At 47.6% G+C, this 23,052-nt stretch overlaps 1 protein-coding gene across 1 annotated transcript; it reads right to left on the reverse strand.

Moving 5' to 3' along the window:
- Positions 1 to 43: 43 nt before the first annotated feature.
- On the reverse strand, positions 44 to 22,027 carry TMEM243 (transmembrane protein 243). The gene is made up of 5 exons (XM_081243698.1): positions 21,806 to 22,027; positions 20,976 to 21,264; positions 3,119 to 3,169; positions 1,964 to 2,068; positions 44 to 653 (listed from the first exon to the last, which is right to left on the reverse strand). The coding sequence occupies exons 2-5, from the start codon at positions 21,051 to 21,053 to the stop codon at positions 531 to 533; spliced, it is 357 nt and encodes a 118-aa protein (XP_081099824.1). The 5' UTR covers positions 21,054 to 21,264; positions 21,806 to 22,027; the 3' UTR covers positions 44 to 530.
- Between the last annotated feature and the right edge of the window lie 1,025 nt (positions 22,028 to 23,052).

Raw genomic sequence — 23,052 nt, forward strand, 5'->3', positions numbered from 1 at the left:
GGGCTTTAATGAATATGACCCCTATAGAAAAGTCAAAAAAAACTTGTATAAATTATTTTATTTATTATTGTAATTAGATCTACACAATCAAAGTTGTCTTTTCACTGTCTTGTGTTTTTTGTTAACGTGAAATTGTAGTTATAAGCAAAAGTTGGTTGCCTAGGGAACAATAATTGTATATTCAGTTTAACAGAAATAAAAGAGTATTTGTCTTAAAATGCAAGATGGTTTGTTACATAGCCTTTCGCCATGCAATTCCATTATAAAAAATTTTAATTTCAAAAGTGAAAATGACTTGTGCTGTTTGAGCTTTAAGGGGGAATGTTTGAGTGCAACATCAGCTCCTTAAAGAAAAAGCAAAGTGATCTAGGATATGTCTCCCCTGCAAGAGGGAATTTAGATTTACAATTAACATGAAAATCATGTATCAGACTTATGCAGGAGATTGTTCAGCATACCTTATCCAGTTCTTATTCAAGTCCAAATATATAGCTTTGAAGAGACCTGGTAAGTATTTCTCCTTGGCAGACTCACTTTCCCACATCATGGAAGTACAAATTCGCACATATACATAACATGATGATAGAAAATAAGATATAGTAAATTAGGTTTCTAAATTTCGGTTCTAAGTCTCCTTGTCGATACCAGTAGATCTAAAAGAAGAAGAATTAAATAAAAGTTTAAGTAATAGCACTGGGCTGAATATTAAAAATTTAAAATACAACTAATTCTTTTCCACTGTGACCAATTTCATCCATATATACTTTTTCCCCCTAAATTTTGAGATAATGCAGCCAGAATTTTATTCTTATTCTTTATAATTCAAGTGGTACCAACTGAGTTTCTATATCCAAGACCATACTTTATTCCTGCATTCTTTCTCAGTTAACTTTGTTCAATGTTTAAACCAAGAGTCCACGGTCATTTGGCGGGTCATCCAAGAACAGGTATTTTAAATATATTTGAGTAAAACGTACAGCTCTTTTAGGTACTGGAAGGGAGGACAACTTTTTAATTCCTTTAACTTATTCAAACTGCCAACAAAACTAAGGCTTTACACATGCATATATTTGGTTTCAACTAGATGACTGTCAGTCACTTCTGGCTTTTGGCTAGGAGTGAGAGGAGAGCATCTCTGGTAGCTTTTCTCCCAAGGCTCTCAAAGTGGGATGGGCCAATTCTTCCCTCAGGTCATAGGAATATAGCAGAATCAGTGAGTTTGAATCTGGGAAATGTCCTCTGGTTTAATTTTAACTCAGATAAGCCCATAATTATGATTTAAGCCTTATGTGAGTCAGAACAATTATGTTTAAGAGTTTACTGCTTTGATTCTGCCTCTCCTCAAGGGAAATGAAAACAACAGCCAACTAATGAAATGACCGAACACTTGGCAAATACCCAACTGGGAGTCCACCACCATCTTTATTTCTTTACCTAAAAGAAAGGCTTCTTTGTAGTAAAATTGACCATTCTTGTGAAAAGGGTACAACTGTAGCTTTAGGTTTCCAAAGAGATTTCGGTGTTAATTACTTTCATTTGGGGAGATAAAGCTCAAAGATGAAAACGGACTAGTTTTGTAATTATTAGAAACAGAGGAGTAATGGCATTTCCCAAAGCCTGTTGGGCTCTGTATGTAGTTCTTGAAGGAAGATGAATTAAATACATCACATCAAATCTCTGGTGACCTAAGTCTTTTTTTTTTTTTTTTTTTTTTGCTATCAAGGGAGCAGAGTTTCCTTTTAGGGTTACAAGGTTACAACTTCGGGATTTAGGAGAAAAGTAAACTCAGATTCAAAAAGAACCCTGCAATTTAACGGTGAGAATTGTGACATGCTTTGGGGGAGAGGGGTGGCGTATAATTAGAGACACCCTTTTATACAGATTGTCTCCCAGAGCTGGGAGTTCTGGCCTAGGCACCTTCAGCCCTCAAGGATACTGAATTTAAATTCTAAATAGTACTCACAAGTATGCAGGCAGTAATACTACTCAAAGAGATGCAGACAGCAAAAAATATATTCAGCGGTTTTGGAGGTGGTTGAGGGAAAACAAAAGCACTGATTAGCGTCACCTGTATGAAGAGAAATGATGTCAGGCCTCAGGAGTAATTCCAAGACTTGGTTAGACTGGCATTTAGGCAATGTAATAGTATAAAATGCTCCACATTGTAAAATGATATCTACCACCACGTTTGCCTTCTGGAATGTTAATATTTAATAAAATACTAAAATACCTTCAATTGTGTTCTTTCTTTTAGTACTTCTACCTAATCTTCCTAACCTTTTCCTCCTTTATGAAAGGAGACAAACCACCACAGAACAGTAAAACTAGCCAACCTCAAAATAACCTCTTTATCAAAGATTAGATAGCATGTAAACCTCATCCCCAGGATTAACGACTGTATTGAAAAGTTCTAAACTTTTTATTTTGAATACTCCAGCAAAAAAATATAACCAAAACTGTTTTTGCTTAACATGAAAAATTCTAAAAAATAGGTTTCTAATATCCTATAGTTCTCTTTCTACCTTAGATATAACATTTTACCCATTCTTTTTATTAAGAAGTCATGGGAACAAGCTTCACTAAAATTCTCTTATATTTAATGAAAATATGCCAAAGAAATGTCATTCTCAGACTGGGAAATGTAGCTTTGTTTTATTTTATTGTGATAGCACCAAGCTGTAGTATACAGGATGAAAAACTAAAATCTTTTAAAACCAAAGGATAATGAACATGCTTCAAGAACAAAATAAAAGTAAAGGCATTAGCAGAAATGGGGAAGTTGTGGGTTATGTACAGAAGAGTTACTGGTAGCCACTGACATAGTACAGATTTACTAGACAAACCCAGAAAACCAAGTTATTTGATTTGTGCTACTTCACCTTCAACCAGGGGGTGAGAGTGGAAATCAATTAGCTACTCCACTTACCAAGTGCAGTTTTGTTTAAGTGTCAACAAAATTGCAAGCATTACTTTAACTATGATTGGACTATTTCACATATTCATGTACTGGCCCCTTTTTAATTTTTTTTTTTTTTTTTTTTTTTGGAGAGTTGACTAAACCACATTAAGGTTTTCAAAACTTTGGCTAAGAGCCTGGGTGAGACACAAAGATACTTACTAGAATCAACAAGGATGTTAAGCTGCCAACAACTAAATTGATGATTCGATCCTGAAAGAGAAAAAGAGTTTTTATCCATATGATAAACCCATGGCACTTTAGAAAGATACAATGCAAGGCATTGTGGTGTTTTAGAATGGAGGAACCAGGATCCTGCCCCTCTGAGCTTCACACAAACAACTGCCAGAAGGGCAGAGTGTACTGAGCCACCAGAGTAGAGAAGGTATTTGGGGAAGATGGACAACTAACTGGAGAAGTTTTCTGGTTTTTATTTGGCTGCACCAGGTCTCTTAGTTGTGGCATACGTAATCTTCGTAATCTTTGTTGCGGCATGTGGGATCTTTTAAATGCAGCATGCGGGCTCTCTTTGTTGCAGCATGTGGGACTAGTTCCCTGACTAGAGATTGAACCTGGGGCCCCCTACATTGGGAGCACGGAGTCTTAACCATGGACCACTAGGGAAGTCCCTGGAGAAGGTTTCTTGAAGGGACAGGACATTTTTACATTAGGGCCTTTTGAAGACTGGGAAGGCCTGGATGGGGAAGGGAGGCTTACAAATAATCCACAAGCTGCTGGGAACAGTATGAGCAGAAGCAAAGGGACAGGAGCCCTGGGATGGCCAGCCGAGAGCCTTGGTGAAAACAATAGGAAACCAGACTTAGATGATGTCAAGTGCCATCATGAGTTTGGACCTATTTGTGATACAGCTTAAGTGTCCTCTAATGTAATCTAAAAGTAAATGCAACGTAGAATCATCTGAAAGAGGAGCCTGGGGTTCTACCCATCGAGATTTCTTGTTATTCCCATCCCTTCCCCAACCAACTCCAAAGAATGGTTTGAAAAACTGATCTAATCCAATCCTGATTTTACAGGTTAAGGTAAACTTAGGTCCAGTGAGTATTGTTAAATTATTTGCCTAAAATCATACAGCAAGTTAGAAGCGACTTGGAAATAGGATATCTAAATCAGGGTCACTGGTTAGATGGTTTGTTACAGGAACTGAAAAAGTATCAGTAACATATAAATATTAGTAGTATATACTAATATTATATGTATAATGTGTATTAGGTTGATAGAACTTATTTACAGAGCTTACAGAATAAGGTGGTAAGGGTTTAAGACCTGATGAGGAAACACTACGTTATGGCCAATGAGAATATCAAGTAATCTTAGTTCTGAAAAGTCAAAGCGGAAGTCTTTAAAGAATCAGTCTTAAAGACTGTTTTGGTAACGTCTGAGCAAAGAACAGCAGGATATGGAATATGAGCAGCCAAAAAACAAAAGCTCAGAGATGGGAGGGCACAGGAACCTGCACAGAGCAACTGAACACGCATTTCCAAGTTGTCTGCTTCTAAAGATAAGAATCCAAAGAAGAGCCAGGCAGGCAAAGCTGGGAGGGAAGAGTGAAGCAAAGCCAAGTCTATGTGGTGTCTCCGACCTCACCAGGGATAAACCACACTCCAGACCAAGGCCACTGCAATTCAAAGGTTATACAGGACAAAGGAAGCTGAACTACTCCAGCCACACCCTTACTAAACGTGAGGGCTCAGAACAGGTCTTATCACCACGTCAGCTAGATAAGACAACACAGCAGACACAAGAGTCTGAAAATAGAACCATTTGTTAGGCAAGAGACCCAGGGACAAATCACTGATCACTGTTAACTTATTCCCACACAGGACAAATGTGTATTTAACATAAAGTGTGTTAACAGACAATCCATTTATGAGAACCCCATTGTTTCTGCCTTGTGAAAAAGTTTCAACTCAACTCTTCTGGTCTATTCTACGAAGCCAAGAGTATTTGCTCCCATCTCCTTATGAGCTCCAGGTATTTGCAACAGTCTGTAAAGGTCTGCATACCTCACAAGAGCTCTCACCAATAGAAGGAGGCCAGTGAAGAGGTTCGGGTGGGAGGTAGCCAACATGAATCACTATTCTGCAAATGGTACAGCAAGTTTGCCAACCAGGATCAAAATGGGGAGGGGAGAGGGGTATAATGGTGAACAGATGGTGCCTACGCCAAAAGCTTTTGTAAATCTTCTAAAAAATCCTGGGGTGAAATGATACTATGACTATTTTACAGGTGGCCACACAGGCTCGGGGAAATAGCTTGCCCAAAATCTCAATACCAATAAGTGATGGAAACAGGATTCAGTGCAACAGCAGATTCCATTTATACTTCTCAGTGAAACAGCAGCCTAGCATGCTAACTGCTGGTCTAGACAGAGAGACCAAGTTGCAAAGAGCACCCCCATTAGCAAAGTACTACAGTAAAGTGTTTATCTTTCAGGAATGAAGACTTCCTCATAAGTGGTTGTTTTAGATTGTTGAACTTATTCCTGGAAGGCTAACTGGTTTCAATCATTCATGAAACTATATCTAATCTTTAGTGAATACTTCTCTGCTTGCCTTCTAGACAGTCAACTGTCTAGAATCCCAAACCATCTTCATTGAATATCAGGTATTCTATTGTTAGGATACAGTCTCTCTGGGACTCCCAAGATGGGACAAACTATCTAGAAGACGGCAGAACTGTTTCTCACAGGGTCTCCTTTCTCCAAGACAAGGCCTTGGCTTTAGGCCTTCTGCTGTTGAAGTAACCAGGAATCCAGACCAAAGAAATAGCAGAGTTAACTCTGGAAGACCTCCTACTTCCTTCTAAACTCTTGCTACGCAGAGTGGTCTGTGGCCCAGCAGCACCAGCATCACATGAGAGCCTGTAAAAAATGCAGAACCTTGGGCCTTGCCCCAGATCTACTGAATCAGAATCTACATTTTAACAAGAGCCTCAGATGATCTGTGTGCACGTTTAAATTTGTGAAGCACTGCTCTAAAGTTTAGAGTCTAAGCTGAACCATTCTGAATACTGCTAAGTTCAAATCACAGAGTGGAGACCCCTCTCCAGGCCCAGAGCTGATTCTCCAGGGCTTTAGCAGCTCCCCCTGCTTCCAGTCTCCAAAGGTAAAATAATAGAGAATAATTAAATCGCCCGTTAATTAGCATTTCAAAGGGCAGTGTTGGAGCTAATATGCTCCAAGTCAGAACCAGAGTTATCTCCCTATCAGAAGCTAGTTTCTATTAACTCAGTTACTCTATGTCTCACAAAAACTAGCTGTCTGCTCCCCAGTTTTATTATTGCCCTATTTCCATCTAACAAAACCATTCTCCCTACCAGAGCTTTACACTTTGTACTGCTGCTTATTTTCACTCCCCAAGGAAGTCCAGCAGGACCAGAATCAGCCTTAATCTTTTTTTTTTTGTGGTACGCGGGCCTCTCACTGTTGTGGCCTCTCCCGCTGCGGAGCACAGGCTCCGGATGCGCAGGCTCAGCGGCCATGGCTCACGGGCCCAGCCGCTCCACGTCATGTGGGATCTTCCCAGACCGGGGCACGAACCCGTGTCCCCTGCATCGGCAGGCGGACTCTCAACCACTGCGCCACCAGGGAAGCAGCCTTAATCTTTACCCGCAGAGAAGACAGGACAGGGAATTCGTTGTCTTCCCACAGACATCGACTCAGCAACAGGCTGAGAGACACTCTTACCTCATGTACATGGACTTATATATGTGAGCACCTGAACATAACAACATACATATACAAACATATACAGTTTCAAGAGGGACTCAGCATATATTACCTCTTAAGGCATTTATCTATTCACTTAAACATTATCTCAATTATCTCAATAAAGCTGAAAAAAACTATCTACTATATCCCAGATGCAAATACAACCGCAAATAAAACCATCTCTACCCTCCAGAAGTTCACAGAACGCAGAGCGCAAGTGGGCACGAAGGAAAAAGGAGAGGTATCTTGGGCGATCAGGGAGAGACGATCAGAGAAAGTCAAACCTGGAGGAGGAGGACTAGCAGGTGAGCAAGGAGGAAAGAAAAGGGACCTCAGAATGAAGCAACTCCACAAAGACCCCGGGGAGAAAAAACTTCAAGAAGCTGCAAGGATAACCAGTGGGAAGCGGCCACATGGCACAGGGAGATCAGCTCAGTGCTTTGTGACCACCTAGAGGGGTGGGATAGGAAGAGAGGGAGGGAGACGCAAGAGGGAGGGGATATGGGGATATATGTATATGTATAACTGATTCACTTTGTTATAAAGCAGAAACTAACACACCATTGTAAAGCAATTATACTCCAATAAAGATGTTAAAAAAAAAACCTGCGAGGGAAAGGGCTGGGATGCAATGCACAGGTGGAGAGGGCAGCCTGAGCCCAAAAGAGGCACGTCTTTGTCTTCCTTGGAAATGGGGAAGGAGAAAAAGATGGTTGTGCCTACAATGTGTGTGTACCTGGGATGAGAGAAGGTTAACTCTGTGAATCAGTAAGGAATACATTACCTCCATTTACCAATGAGTAACTAGGTTCAGTCAGACTGATTCGCCCAAGGTCACACAGCCAGATAATGGCAAAAGTCTCCTATTCAATGCTCTTTGCAAAATGCAAGCCTAGGGCCTCCCTGGTGGTGCAGTGGTTGGGAGTCCGCCTGCCGATGCAGGGGACACGGGTTCGTGCCCCAGTCCGGGAGGATCCCACATGCCACGGAGCGGCTGGGCCCGTGAGCCATGGCTGCTGAGCCTGCGCTTCTGGAGCCTGTGCTCCGCAACGGGAGAGGCCACAATGGTGAGAGGCCCGCGTACCACAAAAAAAAAAAAAGCATGGCAAAATTCCTAAAGGTATCTGGGGACTAGAAAGAAGGAGTAAAAGGATTTACAAGGAAAAGTCTGAGTAAAGAAAACTTTTCTAAGTTCAAATGTTAGTACTAAGATTCCTGGCAGCCAAGAAGGAAGTACAATGGGTTTCAAAGCTCTCACTAATGACAGTAAGCACACTGCATCATTAGAAAAGACAAACTTCTCCTGGATCTAAGAAGAGTTTGTTGCACGGGTCTATACAAATTCTGGGAGGCAGAAAGTGCAGCTACTTCATACATAATTGCTTCTTATATTGACACGTAAAAATAGCTGAAGGCATAATGTCCTCAAAAGAGTGAGATCCTCTCTTTCCCTTCGGCGCGCCACTGAAGATCTTGGTGTCGCTATGGGCCGCCGCCCCGCCCGCTGTTACCGGTATTGTAAGAACAAGCCATACCCAAAGTCTCGCTTCTGCCAAGGTGTCCCTGATGCTAAGATCCGCATCTTTGACCTGGGGCGGAAGAAGGCAAAAGTGGATGAGTTCCCACTCTGTGGCCACATGGTGTCGGATGAGTATGAGCAGCTCTCCTCTGAAGATCCATATCTCCAAGAAGTGGGGATTTACTAAGTTTAATGCAGATTAATTTGAAAACATGGTGGCAGAAAAGCGGCTCATTCCAGATGGCCGTGGGGTCAAGTACATCCCTAATCGTGGCCCCCTGGACAAGTGGCGGGCCCTGCACTCCTGAGAGCGCTGCCCCCTCCCTACCCACGCCCACCAATAAACTCTTTCTTTTCCCTGTCAAAAAAAAAAAAAAGAGTGAGATGCAGGCTGAGAAGTGGGACGGCTGAAATGCCACACACCCAGTTTAACTGCTCATCCTTCAGAGCGCAGCTCAAACATCACTTCCATTGTAAACCCTTTCTGGACAGCTTCCTTGGGTACTTCTCAGGACGGGAGATGCCCCTGCCTCAGGGCTCCTGGGTCACATGGCCCAGACTTTACACTTACGGATTCATTGGCTGTCTCCTCCATTAGGACTGGCAGTTAATTAACCATGGGGGGAAGGCAGCCGGGAGCCTGGCACACTGCCTGCCGGTGCTCTGTGAATGATGCTTAAATAACAGAACCATAAATGCAAGTGACCGACGGCATTTTCCTTAGAGCGCCTCTTACCAGGAGAGGCTACTCACCACTCATCCGGGGCCTGACTTGTCAGAAATCTCAGCTTCTGGTCAGAAGACAGCTTGGCCTCACTGGTCCAGGACAGACACGCAACACCACCGCAGAAGCCACAGCCTGGCCCTGCAGCCCAAGAGGCCGAACTCTCACCAGCCACGGAGGCCCGAGCCCTCACGGTGCCTCCCGGGCCAGTGACCCCATGGTAATACCAGGAGTAAACCATGGGCACCTCCAGGTCGGGGTTTCCCGAACCTGAGGACAGAAGCCCGGCCACTCATTTCCTGCGACAGCAGCAAGCACTGGTTTCAGAGGCACGACAGCAACTCCCACCCAGCAGCCGGTCCTTCCGCAGTGCTGCTCAGCACCCCCAGGGAGAAACCATGCAAAACAGAAAGCTCCTTGTGGGAAAGGAAAACCCTGCATGGACAACACCACGAGAACATTCCCTTACACGCCCTGGGGGGGGGGGGGGAAGACTGAGAATTCCAGTTTTGTGTTACTTCCACCTTCCTCTGCGACTCCATCATAGTCCTCAGACAACATCACAGGCAGCCCTACAGACCCCATCCCTCCCCAAGTGCACTCCGAGTCAATCTTCACCCTCCGCACCTTCTTCTCCGTCAGCCACCCCACCACCGCTTGAAACCCGTTCCGTGTGAGCAAAGTACTTCCTGAACCACACAAAGAGTTCTCCCGTGCCCTGGACTTCCCCTGCTGCCTCTGCCTCTCAACTTTCTCCCCAACAGAGCCTGTGCCACCCACATACTCATCCCAGGGTCACTGGGCCAGGAAGGAGTTGGGGCGGGGTGGGGGCAAGGCATTTCCTGCTCCCCAGGCTGGAATGAGATGGCAGTTTCAATAATATCCTCTGCTATGGTCTGAAAGTTTGTGTCCCTCCAAAACTGGTAGTTGAAATCCTAATGGCTAATGTTGACAGCAGTAGGAGGTGGGGCCTTTGGGAGGTACGTAGGTCATGAGGGTGGAGCCCTCACAAGTGGGATTAGTGCCCTTATAAGAGAGGATCCAGAGAGCTCCCTAACCCTTCCACCAGGTGAGGACAAACAGAAGTCTACAACCTGGAAGAAGGCCCTCATCCAACCATGCTGGCATTCTGAGCTGGGACTTCTAGAACTGAAAGAAAGAAATGTTTGTTGTTTGTAAGTCACACAGTCTGTGTGGTATTGTTACAGCAGCCCAGACAGACAAAAACATCCTCTATTTTTAAGATGTATGTCCCTGGCAGTCTCATGCCAACTTCTTCCCTTCCTCTTCTCAGCAAGCTCAATTATTTCAGCACCCGTTTTGCCAAATCCCTCTCCTCCAACCGTCTCCTCCACTGCCCCTGAGCCTGGTCTTCCCCAGCATCCACGGACCAGATCATTCCCAATCTGTCACCAAAGACGTAACCTGACCATGGAGTCGGCAGTTTCAGCAATGCCCAGAGCCTCTCTGGTGGATGTGTTCATCTGCTCTTGATGCTTTGAAAACCCAGTCCCGAGTCACTCCCAAACCCTCAGCCACTTCCAGGCTCTGGTGCTAAGCCTTGCTGTGAAGCCTTTCAACTATCCTACCTGTTAACTGCCAGTTTACTTGTCTGTCTCCTCCTCCACACTGTAAGGCCTGGGAGGCTGAGGGCCATGTCCTCCTTGTTCACTGCTGGGTTCTGGGCCACTGCCCATGGCTGAAACCCAGCCCAATGATGCACTCTCTAAGCTGTGTACCCCACAGAGCCTGCGTCCACCCAGAGGCAGGAGCACCTGTGTCTCACTCAGACAAAGCCAAGCCACGCGGCTGTGGGAGCTGCCACTACCCAGAGTGGAGAGACTCTTCTTCTGAATCTACAAAGGTGGCACCGTACCAGTGGGTGGGGGGACACCAGTCATTTCCTTCTGCCAACCCTCTAAATATTCCCAGCATATATGAGATATTCAAATATTAGCTGAAAAAACAAACTAACTGTTAATACAAATTCATGTATTCAGCTGGGCCTTCACTGTATTTTCATGGCCTTTTATTTTGAGTTGACTTTCGCAGTCGCTCTCCAGGAAGTGGTTTGAAGCTCCACCTCCACTCGGGTTCCCAGTCTCACTCTTGAAGCCTGTCCGTCAGCAGACATCTTTACAAAAAAAAAAAAAAAGATGCTGAGAAAAAGAAGAACTCCCCCCGCCCCCCCATTTCCACTCCTTCTAGCCTGAAGAGGACTGGAGGGCAGCCTGTTCCTCTGCCAATCCTGCACCCATTCCCTGGCCTTATTAGTTATCTCTGTCCTCACATCTATGCTGAATCTCTCCCTCATGGAGTCCATCTCTGGCCCCAAAATCTCAACCCCTCCAACATCAGAACAGCCTTCCCTCCATCCTGCTTCCCACCTTGATGTTTGGCGTCCATTCTCCACCCTTTTTACATGCTTAGTGTGAGGAAGTTAGGAACGAAATAAAACAGGGTAAATGAAGGGTGACCAGCGTGGAGCTGGGGGCTATTTTTTTTCTTTGTTTTTGTGGTATGCGGGCCTCTCACTGCTGTGGCCTCTCCCGTTGCGGAGCACAGGCTCCGGACGCGCAGGCTCGGCGGCCGTGGCTCACGGGCCCAGCCGCTCCGCAGCATGTGGGATCTTCCCGGCCCGGGGCACGAACCCGTGTTCCCTGCATCGGCAGGCGGACTCTCAACCACTGCGTCACCAGGGAAGCCCTGGGGGCTATTTTAAAAAAGGAGGTCAAGGACTCCTCCTGTTTGAGAGGGGACCTTTTAAAGAAAAAGGAATGAGACATGCAAAGATCTAGGAGAAGTGTACTGCAAACAAGGCAGTGCAGCAAGTGCAAAAGCCCTGAGGCAGGAGTGAGCTCAGAAACTGGAAGACAAAGTAGGCTAGGATGACTGAAGCTTAGTAAGGAAAAGAAAGGGGAGAACAAGGATTTGTGTAGTGTTTTTCTATTCTCCTTGTAGTACATATATGCTCCATGAGAAAAGATGCCCTCTCCAGCACACGGCACATGTCCCAGGATGCAGTACATCCTTGTGTGTGTACACACACAATTAAGCATTGAATCAAAGCACACATACATGCACACTCAACAACCAACAGCCTCCAGAAGACAACTGTACTTAGCACAGCACTCAAGGCTCCTCCCCCGGCCCAGGCTTTCCTCTGACCATCCCTCCCAAGTTCTAGAGTCTGCTTGCAATGGAACACTCACAGTTCCCTCCCCCTTCCCGGCACTTTCCTGCTCCCACCTCTTCAACACAGTTGGACCTCCTGCTTGGGATTCCCAGTCACCTCCTCCTGTCAAATCTTACTCCTGATTCTGGGTCTAAAAATCGAAAGCAGTCTGACCTGATGTCCCCAGTAGAGTTATCCCCTTCCTCCACGCTCCCTGGCACTTTGCTCCTCCTTTCATTAAAGGGCTCGACCCCATGTTCATCTTCCTTGCGCACAAGATCTTCAGGTCCCTGAAGACAGTGATTATCTTCTCTTGTGAGGGAAAGAGAAGAAAGGCAATCCAATCAGCATGTATTAAACATACAAGGGGGGGACTTCCCTGGTGGCACAATGGTTAAGAATTCGCCTGCCAATTCAGGAGACACGGGTTCGAGCCCTGCTCCGGGAAGATCCCACATGCCGCGGAGCAACTAGGCCCGTGAGCCACAACTACTGAGCCCACGTGCCACAACTACTGAAGCCCGCGCGCCTAGAGCCTGTGCTCCGCAGCAAGAGAAGCCACCACAGTAAGAGGCCCGTGCACCGCAACGAAGAGTAGCCCCCGCCTGCCGCAACTAGAGAAAGCCCGCGCGCAGCAACGAAGACCCAACGCAGCCAAAAGAGAAAGAAAGAAAGAACTTTATTAAAAAAAAAAAAAAAAAAAAAGATTTTCCTTTTCTTCTTCCAAGTCCCAGGGGAAAACGTCTTGTCAGGAAAGCTCTGGAAATGGCCCAGTCAGCAGCCTAAGGGGCAGCTGTCTTGGGACGGACACAGTGAGGACGTGACACATGGAAAGAGGTTTGGGCCCCTCGGAAGCAAGAAACCTCAGGCCTTGCCAGTGGGTGTCCTCGGTTCCCCCAGAGCTGCATGGCCCTGACCATGCAGGAGCTTCCCCCCACGCCGTGGCTGGAGGCAGCCCTGGAGACAGTGTCCCCGGGGGCGAAGCGAGGAGACAGCTGACTCTGCGAAATGGCGAGCCCAGGTCACGGGGCTGCTGTCCCGCGGCTTCGCAGAGAACCCTGGGAGTAGCGGCACGTGAGGAAAGCTTATGAGACTCACACACACCCATCCTCGCCCACTCTCATGCTCTGTGCTCTCAAATGCACCAGGGCCTCCACGGCTGCCTGTAGCTCTGAACACCGACCTCTCCCTTGGGTCCCTCCAGAGAAGGTACATGTATGGACACTTTGAAACATTTCCCTTATTTCACAGATTCACGTTTGGAAGCATCTTTCAGTTGTGAATATTTCTGTCATACCCATCCTGCCAGATTCTCCTCCCCACAGGAGGAGAATACTTGAAATATATTATTCACAGTTAGGCATACTTGAAATAGATGATTTCCATTGAAGCATCACTTAGGGAAATGAGATCACAGTAAAAACACAAAACAAACCTACTCCACATGTTTAAGGAGCAAAATGATCCCTAGAGTTGGCAGCACAGGAAGTGCCGGACCTTTACGTGCTCCAACCTGCAGAACCGGGAGGCCTAGAGCAAGGGCTAGGACGTCAGGAGCCTGACACACCTGATTTACATTTGTTCTCCCGCCACATGCCTGCTTGTGGCCTTGGGGAAGTCACTTAACTCTTAAGCCAAAGTTTCCATATTTGTACAAATAAATCCATATTTGTACAGTGGTTGAACACGCAGGGTTGCTGTTAGGAATCGGAGATAATACACGTAAAGCCCTAGAACAGACTGCCATTTAGCAGAGTCAGTAAACAGCTGCTCAAGTTAGTATTATGTCTACCTCATCTATTGGGGCATCTTACCAACAAGATTAGGTCCTCAGAGATGAGTGGGACTTGACCCTGGCCCCCATTTCTAGGGCAGCCCAATTTCAAACGCATTCCATCATCCCCATAGGGACCCTCAAGTTTGTCAACCCACGTTGTCCTTATGGCAGTGCAGAAAATATGGTCATTATACCTACACATGAACTATGGACTGACCCCAAGAAAAAGAAATGACTCCATTTAGTAGACCCAGTCTATTACCACAGAGCTGCAGAAACCTTGTCTACAGAGGGAAAAACTCAGCAGACCACCAGCTTCTGAGAGACCAGACCTCAGTCTAAGTTTTTTACACAGTACTGTGTTATGCTTATGGCCTCTTTGCTGAAGCTCAGCAAGGAGAGGAGAGAGTGATGCCCTTAACTGCACGAGAGCGTGAAGCACCCCTTCCTGTTTTGGTACCCAGCGCTCCAGGTTTCTGAACACGAGCCCCTGCCTTCTACTGATGGTTTAGGATGTCCCAAGAAAGCAGGTTACTTTTTAGAGATGCTAGATGCTCACTTCACTTAAAATGTAATATAACTAAGAATATAACAAAAAAGAAGCAGACTCACAAACTAGTGGTTACCAGTGGGGGGAGGGAAGCGGGGAGGGGCGAGATAAGGGCAGGGGATGAAGAGGTACAAACTTTTAGGTATAAAATAAGCTACAAGGATATACTGTACAACATGCGGAATATAGCAAATATTTTATAATGACTATACATGGACTGTAACCTTTAAAAATTGTAAGTCTCTTTATTGTACACCTGTAACCTACATAATACTGCACATCAAGTATACTTCAATTAAAAAAAAAACTTAATATATATAAAATCCAGAACTAGGTAAGGCACTGTGCCAAGTGCTAGAAAGGCTGGAGAAATAAGGCAACTGGCTCCTACCCTCAAGGAGCTTAGACGCTGGCCAGGGAGGCAAGATCTATACAAATCCCTCACAGCACAAGGAGTAAATACCAGGAGACGTCTCTGACCACCAGGCTCATAGGAGGGAAGCATGGATGCAGGCTGGGTTGTGAGGGAGGTTCGAAGGTGTGAAATTAGACTGGGCAGGATTCAGGTATGTGGGGAAGAGAGGGTGCTACAGCAAGAAGAAGAGCATTTGCCAAGAGCAGGGAGGCAGCTCAAGGAAAGGGATCCATGGAGAGGTGCCAGTCTGGACTGGGCATCCACAGAGCAACGGTGAAGACCGGGGATGTCAGCCTCCCTATGCGCAGGCATCCTCTGAAGAGCCTTCTCAAAATACAAATGCCTGAGTGCAACCCCCTGAGATCCCCAGTCCTCTGGTCTAGGGGTGGGGGAGGAAAAGACTTATTAGAACAGGAAAGAAGAAAGTCCTGGTATCTATCATCCTGAACCGTTTCTCCAGCACAAGAAATGGCAACTAAAAGTGGTTTGGCCGCCTGGATGAGAGGCAAGGGGACAACAGATCCGATCCCCAGGGCAACTAGCTCTGCTTTGAGGGAGACAGGTGTTGTGCTCAGAGAATCACCCAGAAGCTGTGTCAAGAGGCTGGAAGCCCGCACCCCTCGGAGGACAGCCTTTGGGGCTCTGAGCAGGGGGAGGGGCAGCAGGCTGACACAACAATCCTAACCACAGCTTTGTTCCTAATTAAGCAACAACCCTCACCTCCAACCCAAAAAAGGCAAGAAGTAGCATTCTCATCTTACACTACTATTTGCAGAAGCCAAATGCTCCAATTCTGAATGGTCTGAATTCGACTACAGGTCATCAAAAGACCTTGATTTTCACTGTTTTTGTTTATTTGCTTTTTTTTTTTTTTGCAGGGAGGGGAGGAAAGGATCAGGAAAGTGCTTTAGAACATGGAACTTTCGCCTTTGGAACCAAAGATCTGAGCTTCGGGACCCACTAACTTGCTCCCTACACGGAGGGTCCCCTTATATTATCTGACTCCAGTGTATGCGCCTTCCTCCAATGTCACTCACTTTTCTTACATCACATCCAAGTAGGAATAAAGGGACAAGAACAGTCACCACCCTTCTCGGAGGATGAATCACTTATTATTAGTGAAAATCAACAGAAGAGGCTGGTCCAGGAACCGGCTTACACTACATTCCAAGGAATGAAGTATTCCCCCCTCGCCCATTCGCAGTAGCTGTTGGATACTGGTTTGCCCTCTTCCCCAAAGAGAACCATCCTCCCTCTCCCAGCTAGGTTCACCAATCCACTGGCTGAAACTGATTTCGGATGATTCCACAGCCAGCCAGCGAATCAAGAAATCAAGGTCGACTCACAAGCCCTGAGGATAACTTAAAGCCTTTCCGTTACCCAGACAGAAAGATGGCCCAAAGGAAATTTTAAAGGCAGCCGTGGACAAGAGAGGGGGGAATACCTCCAGGTTACAGTTCATACTAGGAAGGGAGGAGCAGGGGATAGATTCCTAGAGTGACATCTCCCAAAGCGGGTTCTGTGCACACTCAGCTCAGACCTGCTGAGGCTGAGGGGGGTGCAAGGTAAGAACGGAGTAAGGCACTGACTGTGCCAGTGAAGGCCAGCCACCGAAACAGCACAGGAAGTAGTACTCGCCCTGCCTCTCCAACCACAGTCTCAGTGAAAACTGGCACAGTTTAAAGGTTCTGAGAAGTCCCGCAACAAAGAAAAATGTTTCACGATCGTGACTATACAACCACCGTGACTGATCATTCACTTGCTTTATTTAGAACTGCACTACCCAACACGGGAGTACCAGCTGTATGTGGTCACTGAGCACCTGAAGCAGCTAGTCCAAACTGAGATGGGCTGCAAGTGAAAATACATGCTGCACTTCAAAGGCTTAGTGTGAAAAAAAGGATGGAAAAATATCTCCACTTTTCATATTGAGTACATATTGAAATGATAGTATTTTAGATGTATGGAATTAAATAAAGATATTATTTAAATTAACTGCATTTCTTTATACTTTGTAAATATATGGCTACTAGGACATTTAAAATCACACACATGGCTCATCTTGTATTTCTACTGGGCAGCGCTCCTTCAGAAAGTGTCAAGCAACAGCACATGCTCAGACACTGCAGATACATTGTATTATCGTGGCATTTGTGCCACATTTGTTTTCCCCCTGAAAGAGATGTATTATATCCCAGAACTGGGGATGGAATAAAAACAGACGAAAAAAGCTACTGGATATTCTGACCAGGATTGATGCGATATGTAATTCCAAAGGTATCCAGGAATGAGTATCTTTCCTTTTCTTGTCTATTACCCCTTAGATGTTTATGCCACAACAGAAAACGGTTTTGCTTTACCTTTCGCTCCAAGGCTGTATCTGTAAAGTTATTCCTAAACATCATGCTAAAGACTGAATAAATCTGGAGCTTGGTATCCTTCAGGGACTGCCCACGAGGGTGCTGCTCCAGGCCCACTGGGCTGTGTATTTCTATAGCAGATGCTAGTATCTTTCATTCACTCCATGACTTTGGGCAAACCACTTCACCTACTTCCTCTGGAAGAGCCAAGCATGTGAACACCCACAGCGCCTTCTGGAGCGTGTGACCCAGACTGTGTAACTCACCTCACCATTTACTATCCTAGTCAACTCATGAAACATCGCCAGAGGAGAACCAGTTGTGTGACTAAACACGTGGCCTGCTTTGTAGTTCAGCTTCCCTGCTTGTGAAACAGCAGTAACAACACCCATCTCACAGAGGCACTGGGTGATCAAGCTAGGGAACGCTGAATGCAGAGCATGCTGCCTGGCACTGAGGAAACACAACTTCCCTCCAGACTCTGCTCCGTGCACTTCAGTCATCTTGGCCATAGAGGGAGAGGCTGGACCTAAAGCTCTGGTCCTTTCTAGGCTTAAAATTAAGAGGCTATCTCTGGTCAGTTGTTAAAAGGCAAATAAGATTACTAAAAGCTCAGAAGACCTGTCAGAACAGGACAGGAAGTGGGCTTTCCCCTTTCTGGATTCTCTTCCTCAGAGGCGAAAGCACGCTGGGAGCACACACATGCAGGGGCCAGTGAAGGGTTTCCCAGGGTCCCGGGGAAGCCTCCCTGCTCTGGCAGTGACAGTCCTCCAGTGGAATGGCTCCACTGTAACATGTCCTATCCTTTCACTATTGAGGTCCCATCCCTGTGCGCTGCCCACTCAGGTCCTCAAAATCATTTGCTGTCACTGAAGACAGATGCCTCGGGCTTCCCCGGTGGCACAGTGGTTAAGAATCCACGTGGCAATTCAGAGGACACAGGTTCGAGCCCTGGTCCGGGAAGATCCCACATGCCGTGGAGCAACTAAGCCTGTGCGCCACAACTACTGAGCCTGAGCTCTAGAGCCCATGAGCCACAACTACTGAAGCCCGCGTGCCTAGAGCCCGTGATCCCCAGAAAGAGAAGCCACAGCAACGAGAAGCCTACGCACCACAACAAAGAGTAGCCCCGCTCTCCGCAACTAGAGAACGCCCGTGCACAACAATGAAGACCCAACGCGGCCGAAAATAAATAAATAAAAATAAATTTAAAAAAAAATAAAGACAGACGGCTCTCCTTCCTCAGATAAGGCATCTCAATTTATACAAAACATGATGCTTCTTCCTATCCTCAGACCAGAAGTCTCCCTCCTTTCTCCATTCTGTACAATTTCTGCATGTCCAATCATTCTGTCGGCCCCACAGAGGAAACTCAAGGAAGCAATTCTGAGAGATCTGGAAATATATATTATTCTTATTTTTTTTTCTTCTGAGTAGCTGATTCTACTGTTATGACGCCTAAAATTGCCTAAGTAATGCTAGAGGTGTACGCTCTTGGATTAAATAAATCTGCAATAAACAGAGATACATTTGGAATAGTCAATTTCTTGGATGGGTTTCAAATGGATCATAGGTGACAGGGAAACTTACAGTCACTGACTACTTAGGCCCAAGTGAGTCAGAAACATCAATATTTCTAAGTGTCTCTATAAATCAACAAGTCCCTTATGGAGTCATCTACCTCAGTATTCAGGGGTCAAAGGAGGTCAGAGGTCTGCATCACCCAGAACCCCAACCTGTGCACCAAAGTATGTAGAGGAGACACTGAACTTCTTGGCTCTCAGGACAGTTGGGCAGCCAGATGCCCTGCGTCCGACCCCTTCAAGCAGCTAGCTGCCTCCATTCTCCAGGCCCCAAATCCTCTCCTAATCAAACCCCAGTTTAGGGGCATCCATATCTGAAAGCCGAAGGCTGCCAGTCACTCTGAATGTAGAATCCATCCTCTAAGATCTTCCCCAAGCTTCCCAAACAAAGTGACCACTTTCTCCCCTAGACCCCAACACGCCCCCTCTACGCCCTCTCATAGCACAGATCAAACCACATCACGTTTGTTCACATATTTCCCCCATCTACCTGGGTTCCTTGGATGCCCCAGGGCCTATCACATAATGCTCAATAATGTTAGCTGACGGGAATTCCCTGGAGGTCCAGTGGTTAGGACTTGGCGCTTTCACTGCTGAGGGCCCAGGTTCAATCCCTGGTGGGGAACTAAGATCCCACAAGCCATGCGGCCAAAAAAAATTAAATTAAAATTTAAAAAAATAATAAAATGTTAGAGACTTCCCTGGTGGTGCAGTGGTTAAGAATCTGCCTGCCAATGCAGGGGACACGGGTTCGATCCCTGGTCCAGGAAGATCTCACATGTCGCGGAGCAACGGAGCCCGTGAGCCACAACTACTGAGCCTGCGCTCTAGAGCCTGCGAGCCACAACCACTGAGCCCGCGTGCTGCAACTACTGAAGTCTGCGTGCCTAGAGCCCAAGCTCCGCAACAAGAGAAGCCACCACAAGGAGAAGCCCGCGTGCCACAATGAAAAGTAGCCCCCGCTCCTCACAACTAGAGAAAGCCCGCGCGCAGCAACGAAGACCCAGCACAGCCAAAAATAAATAAAATAAAATAAATTCTAAAAAATAAGTAAATAAAAAATGTTAGCAGAAACAGGAGTATCTACTGGACCAGAGAGCCCTGCTTCTCAAAACCAGGTGTCTGTGGGCTGGGAATATGCAAAGTCACAGGATAAACAAGGAGCAACTTCGTAGACATAAAGCTTAAAACATTTTCTTATAAAGTCCCTTTGAGAAGAGAAATCAAAATCCACATGGAGTTAAAAAAAAAGAAATAAAGTAGTAGTCTCCTGGCAGGCTGGCAGCTTCCAAATTAAGGGTCATGCCCCAGCCTGTCGGGTGTACAAGTTCCCTATCCTTTCTGCTAAAGAGGTCCCTGACGAAGCTGAGAAACCCAAGAAGCTCTGCACTCCATATGTGCCCTACTTTCTGAGAGGCTGAAAGTACTTTGTCAGGGGTCAAAGATCACCAATGCCACTTTCTAGGTGAAAACAAAACCAAACAAAACAGGCTAATCTTGCCCAAACGACTCAGAAAGTTAATGCTGGGGACAGGAAAAGAGCTCTCTTCAATTACTGGCCCAGGACATCACATGATTAAGCATGTAAGAAGACATTATATTTTTTAAAAGCCTAAAATAATGTACTACTAGCTTGTTTGGGCCTGAGACACTTTGATCACTTACTGGAATGGAGTCCCATCAAAGAAACCCTCATTTCACGCCTCTCCTCTTTTTCTCTGCTCGGCTGCCTCAGCAGTAAACTCTTAAGGGCTCTAGATAAACAGGAAACAGAAGCACCTCTCTTGGGCTCTTATGGAAGCCTCAGGTGCACACCTGAAGCCTCTTGAAGGTCAGCACTCCAGCTGGACCAGCGGATGTGCAAACACCATGACCACCTGGCCTTGGGGAAGAGGGCTTCCGCACTCCCGTTTCGGACCCCCAGCAGCCCAGAACTTTCTGAACTTTTCTCCACTCCCAGCCTTCAAGGCTCTTGGCCAACCCTGTCCCAAAGAGGAAACCGAGGGGCAGCGCAAGTATCTTGAGAGGGATGAAGCGGGGTTGAAGGCACTTTCTTGCTACAAGGGCCTTCAGGGGCCGCAGAAGGACCCAGCAGGGCTCCGGGTCGGGAGGGGGCGGGGAAGGGGAGGGTGCGGACAGACACACAAACACAAGCACCCAGGCCCCGAGTCCCGGGCCGCACTCACCTTGGCCGACGTCTCTCCGAACAGAGGTCTGTTGTCGAGCCCACTGGTGCCGTAGGTCCTGGTGGAAAAGTCCTCCATTTTAGGGTTTCTCCACTGTCCCGAAGCCACTCAAAGCCGAGCCAGCACTGCCTCCCGAAGTCCCGGGTCTACGACTCGCGGCGCCGCCGGTCACCGAGCGCTCATAGCCGAAGCCCAGGGGGGCCGGAGTCCCGGCGGGGGGGGTGGACGCTCAGACCCACGGGACGTGGCCGCTCCGCCCGAGCCCCGCTCCCCTCCTCATCTTGAACAGCTGCCGCAGGAAGTGAAAAGAAACAAACACAGCGTGGCCGCCCCGCCCGGCGGCTCCCGCTTCCCCAAATCTCAGCGCCCGGGCCCCAGGCTCGCGCCGCAGCTCACGGAGCAAATCGGCTTCCCGGGAGCTCCCCGCTTCCCCGCCCTCGCCACTCCTCTCCGTGACACGGTCATTTCTCGTGCTTTCTAAACGTTCTGGTGATCCCTTCACTATCAGAGGCGGGGGAAAGTTTTCCTGGAAGAAGGCAGTACCAGCCCTCTGCACCGCTCCACTCCTCTCGCCCCAGTGGCCAGCGGCCGCAGAAGTGAAGCCGCCGGAGCAGAGTTGAGCGCTCCGCGCGCCCCTCCCGCACCGCTCTGGGATCAGGTCGCGGCGGCGTCGAGCGACTCGGATCCCCGCTCAGGTGTTGCCTGTACCAGAGGGCCGGCGCGCCTCCCACAACTCCCCTGGAGCTCTCGGGGCAGGAGGAGGGGATCCCGCCTCGGCCCGGCACGGGCCGACCACCCTCCCGGAAGCGCCCCGCGCCCGCAGGCCAAACCTCGGCGTCCCCAGCCGCCCGCTCGCTGGGGAGTCCTGGTCGCACTAGGGAGCACGGGTCCCGGTCCACGCCGACGCCGGGAGGCAGAGCAGAGACTCCGGGGCCGTCGCGGAGCGAAACACCTTCCCGGCTGGCAGAGAGCGGGCGCGCGGGCCGGGCGGTGCGCGGCGGTTCCCCGGGCCGCTCCCCCGGCCGGGACCCGCGGCCACCGTCGCAAACCGACTCGGCCCGCCCAGGCCACGTCACGGCCGAAGCCGCCAATCCCGCGTGCCAAGGCGCCGCATTGGCTGCGGAGCTTTATTTCTAGAGGTGCCAGTTTTTTCCCCGCTGGGCGGCAGATCTCCTTCGCTTGTTTCTCAGCCTCTTAGTAATTAACTCCTGCGCGACCCACGTGGGCTGAGCACATTTCGGAAGATAAACTTGCAGTGGGCTGAAACTTCTTTTTTTTTTTTTTTTTTTTTGCGGTACGCGGGCCTCTCACTGTTGTGGCCTCTCCCGTTGCGGAGCACAGGCTCCGGACGCGCAGGCTCAGCGGCCATGGCTCACGGGCCCAGCCGCTCCGCGGCATGTGGGATCTTCCCGGCCCGGGGCACGAACACGTGTCCCCTGCATTGGCAGGCGGACTCTCAACCACTGCGCCACCAGGGAAGCCCTGAAACTTCTTAAAAACAACCAGCCTGCTTTAACCACCCCAGTCTTTGCACCACTAGCACGGAAAGGGGGTCGTTGATAACTATGGTTTAGGGTTGTTTGTATGTTCGTCCTGCGATAGGGAACCTATGTCCTGGACAGTGACGGTCGGGAGGTAATACGTGCTTAGGTATGTCTTGGACTTGTCCACTCATCCTGCTGCTGATGATGCTAATTAAGCATATATATGCAGCCACAGAGAACCAACCCGTCGTTATGTCAGCCTTTTCGGGTTTGAGAAAGTGGAGAACCGGAGGTGGACAGGCCCCCTAGGCAACATAGCGTCACTCTACATTTGGGATCATTTATAAGTATTAGGAAACAAATGCAACCACGCTAGGTACCCTGGACACTACGGCTCCTACACTGAAAAAAGCTGTGACTACATTTGTTTGCAAGGAGAGCCCGTGTTGCAACATTGTAGGCCTGTGACACTTAGAATCCAAGCAAAGATTCCACGTGGTCCCTCTAGAGTTTGGGACAAAGGATTAGGACAAGGGATGGACTAAGAGCCACAGAGCTACAGATGTGAAATTTGCAACACTGAGTAGAATTGG

Source organism: Mesoplodon bidens, assembly GCF_964165515.1.
Source record: "Mesoplodon bidens genome assembly, chromosome: 9".
NCBI lineage: Eukaryota > Metazoa > Chordata > Mammalia > Artiodactyla > Ziphiidae > Mesoplodon > Mesoplodon bidens.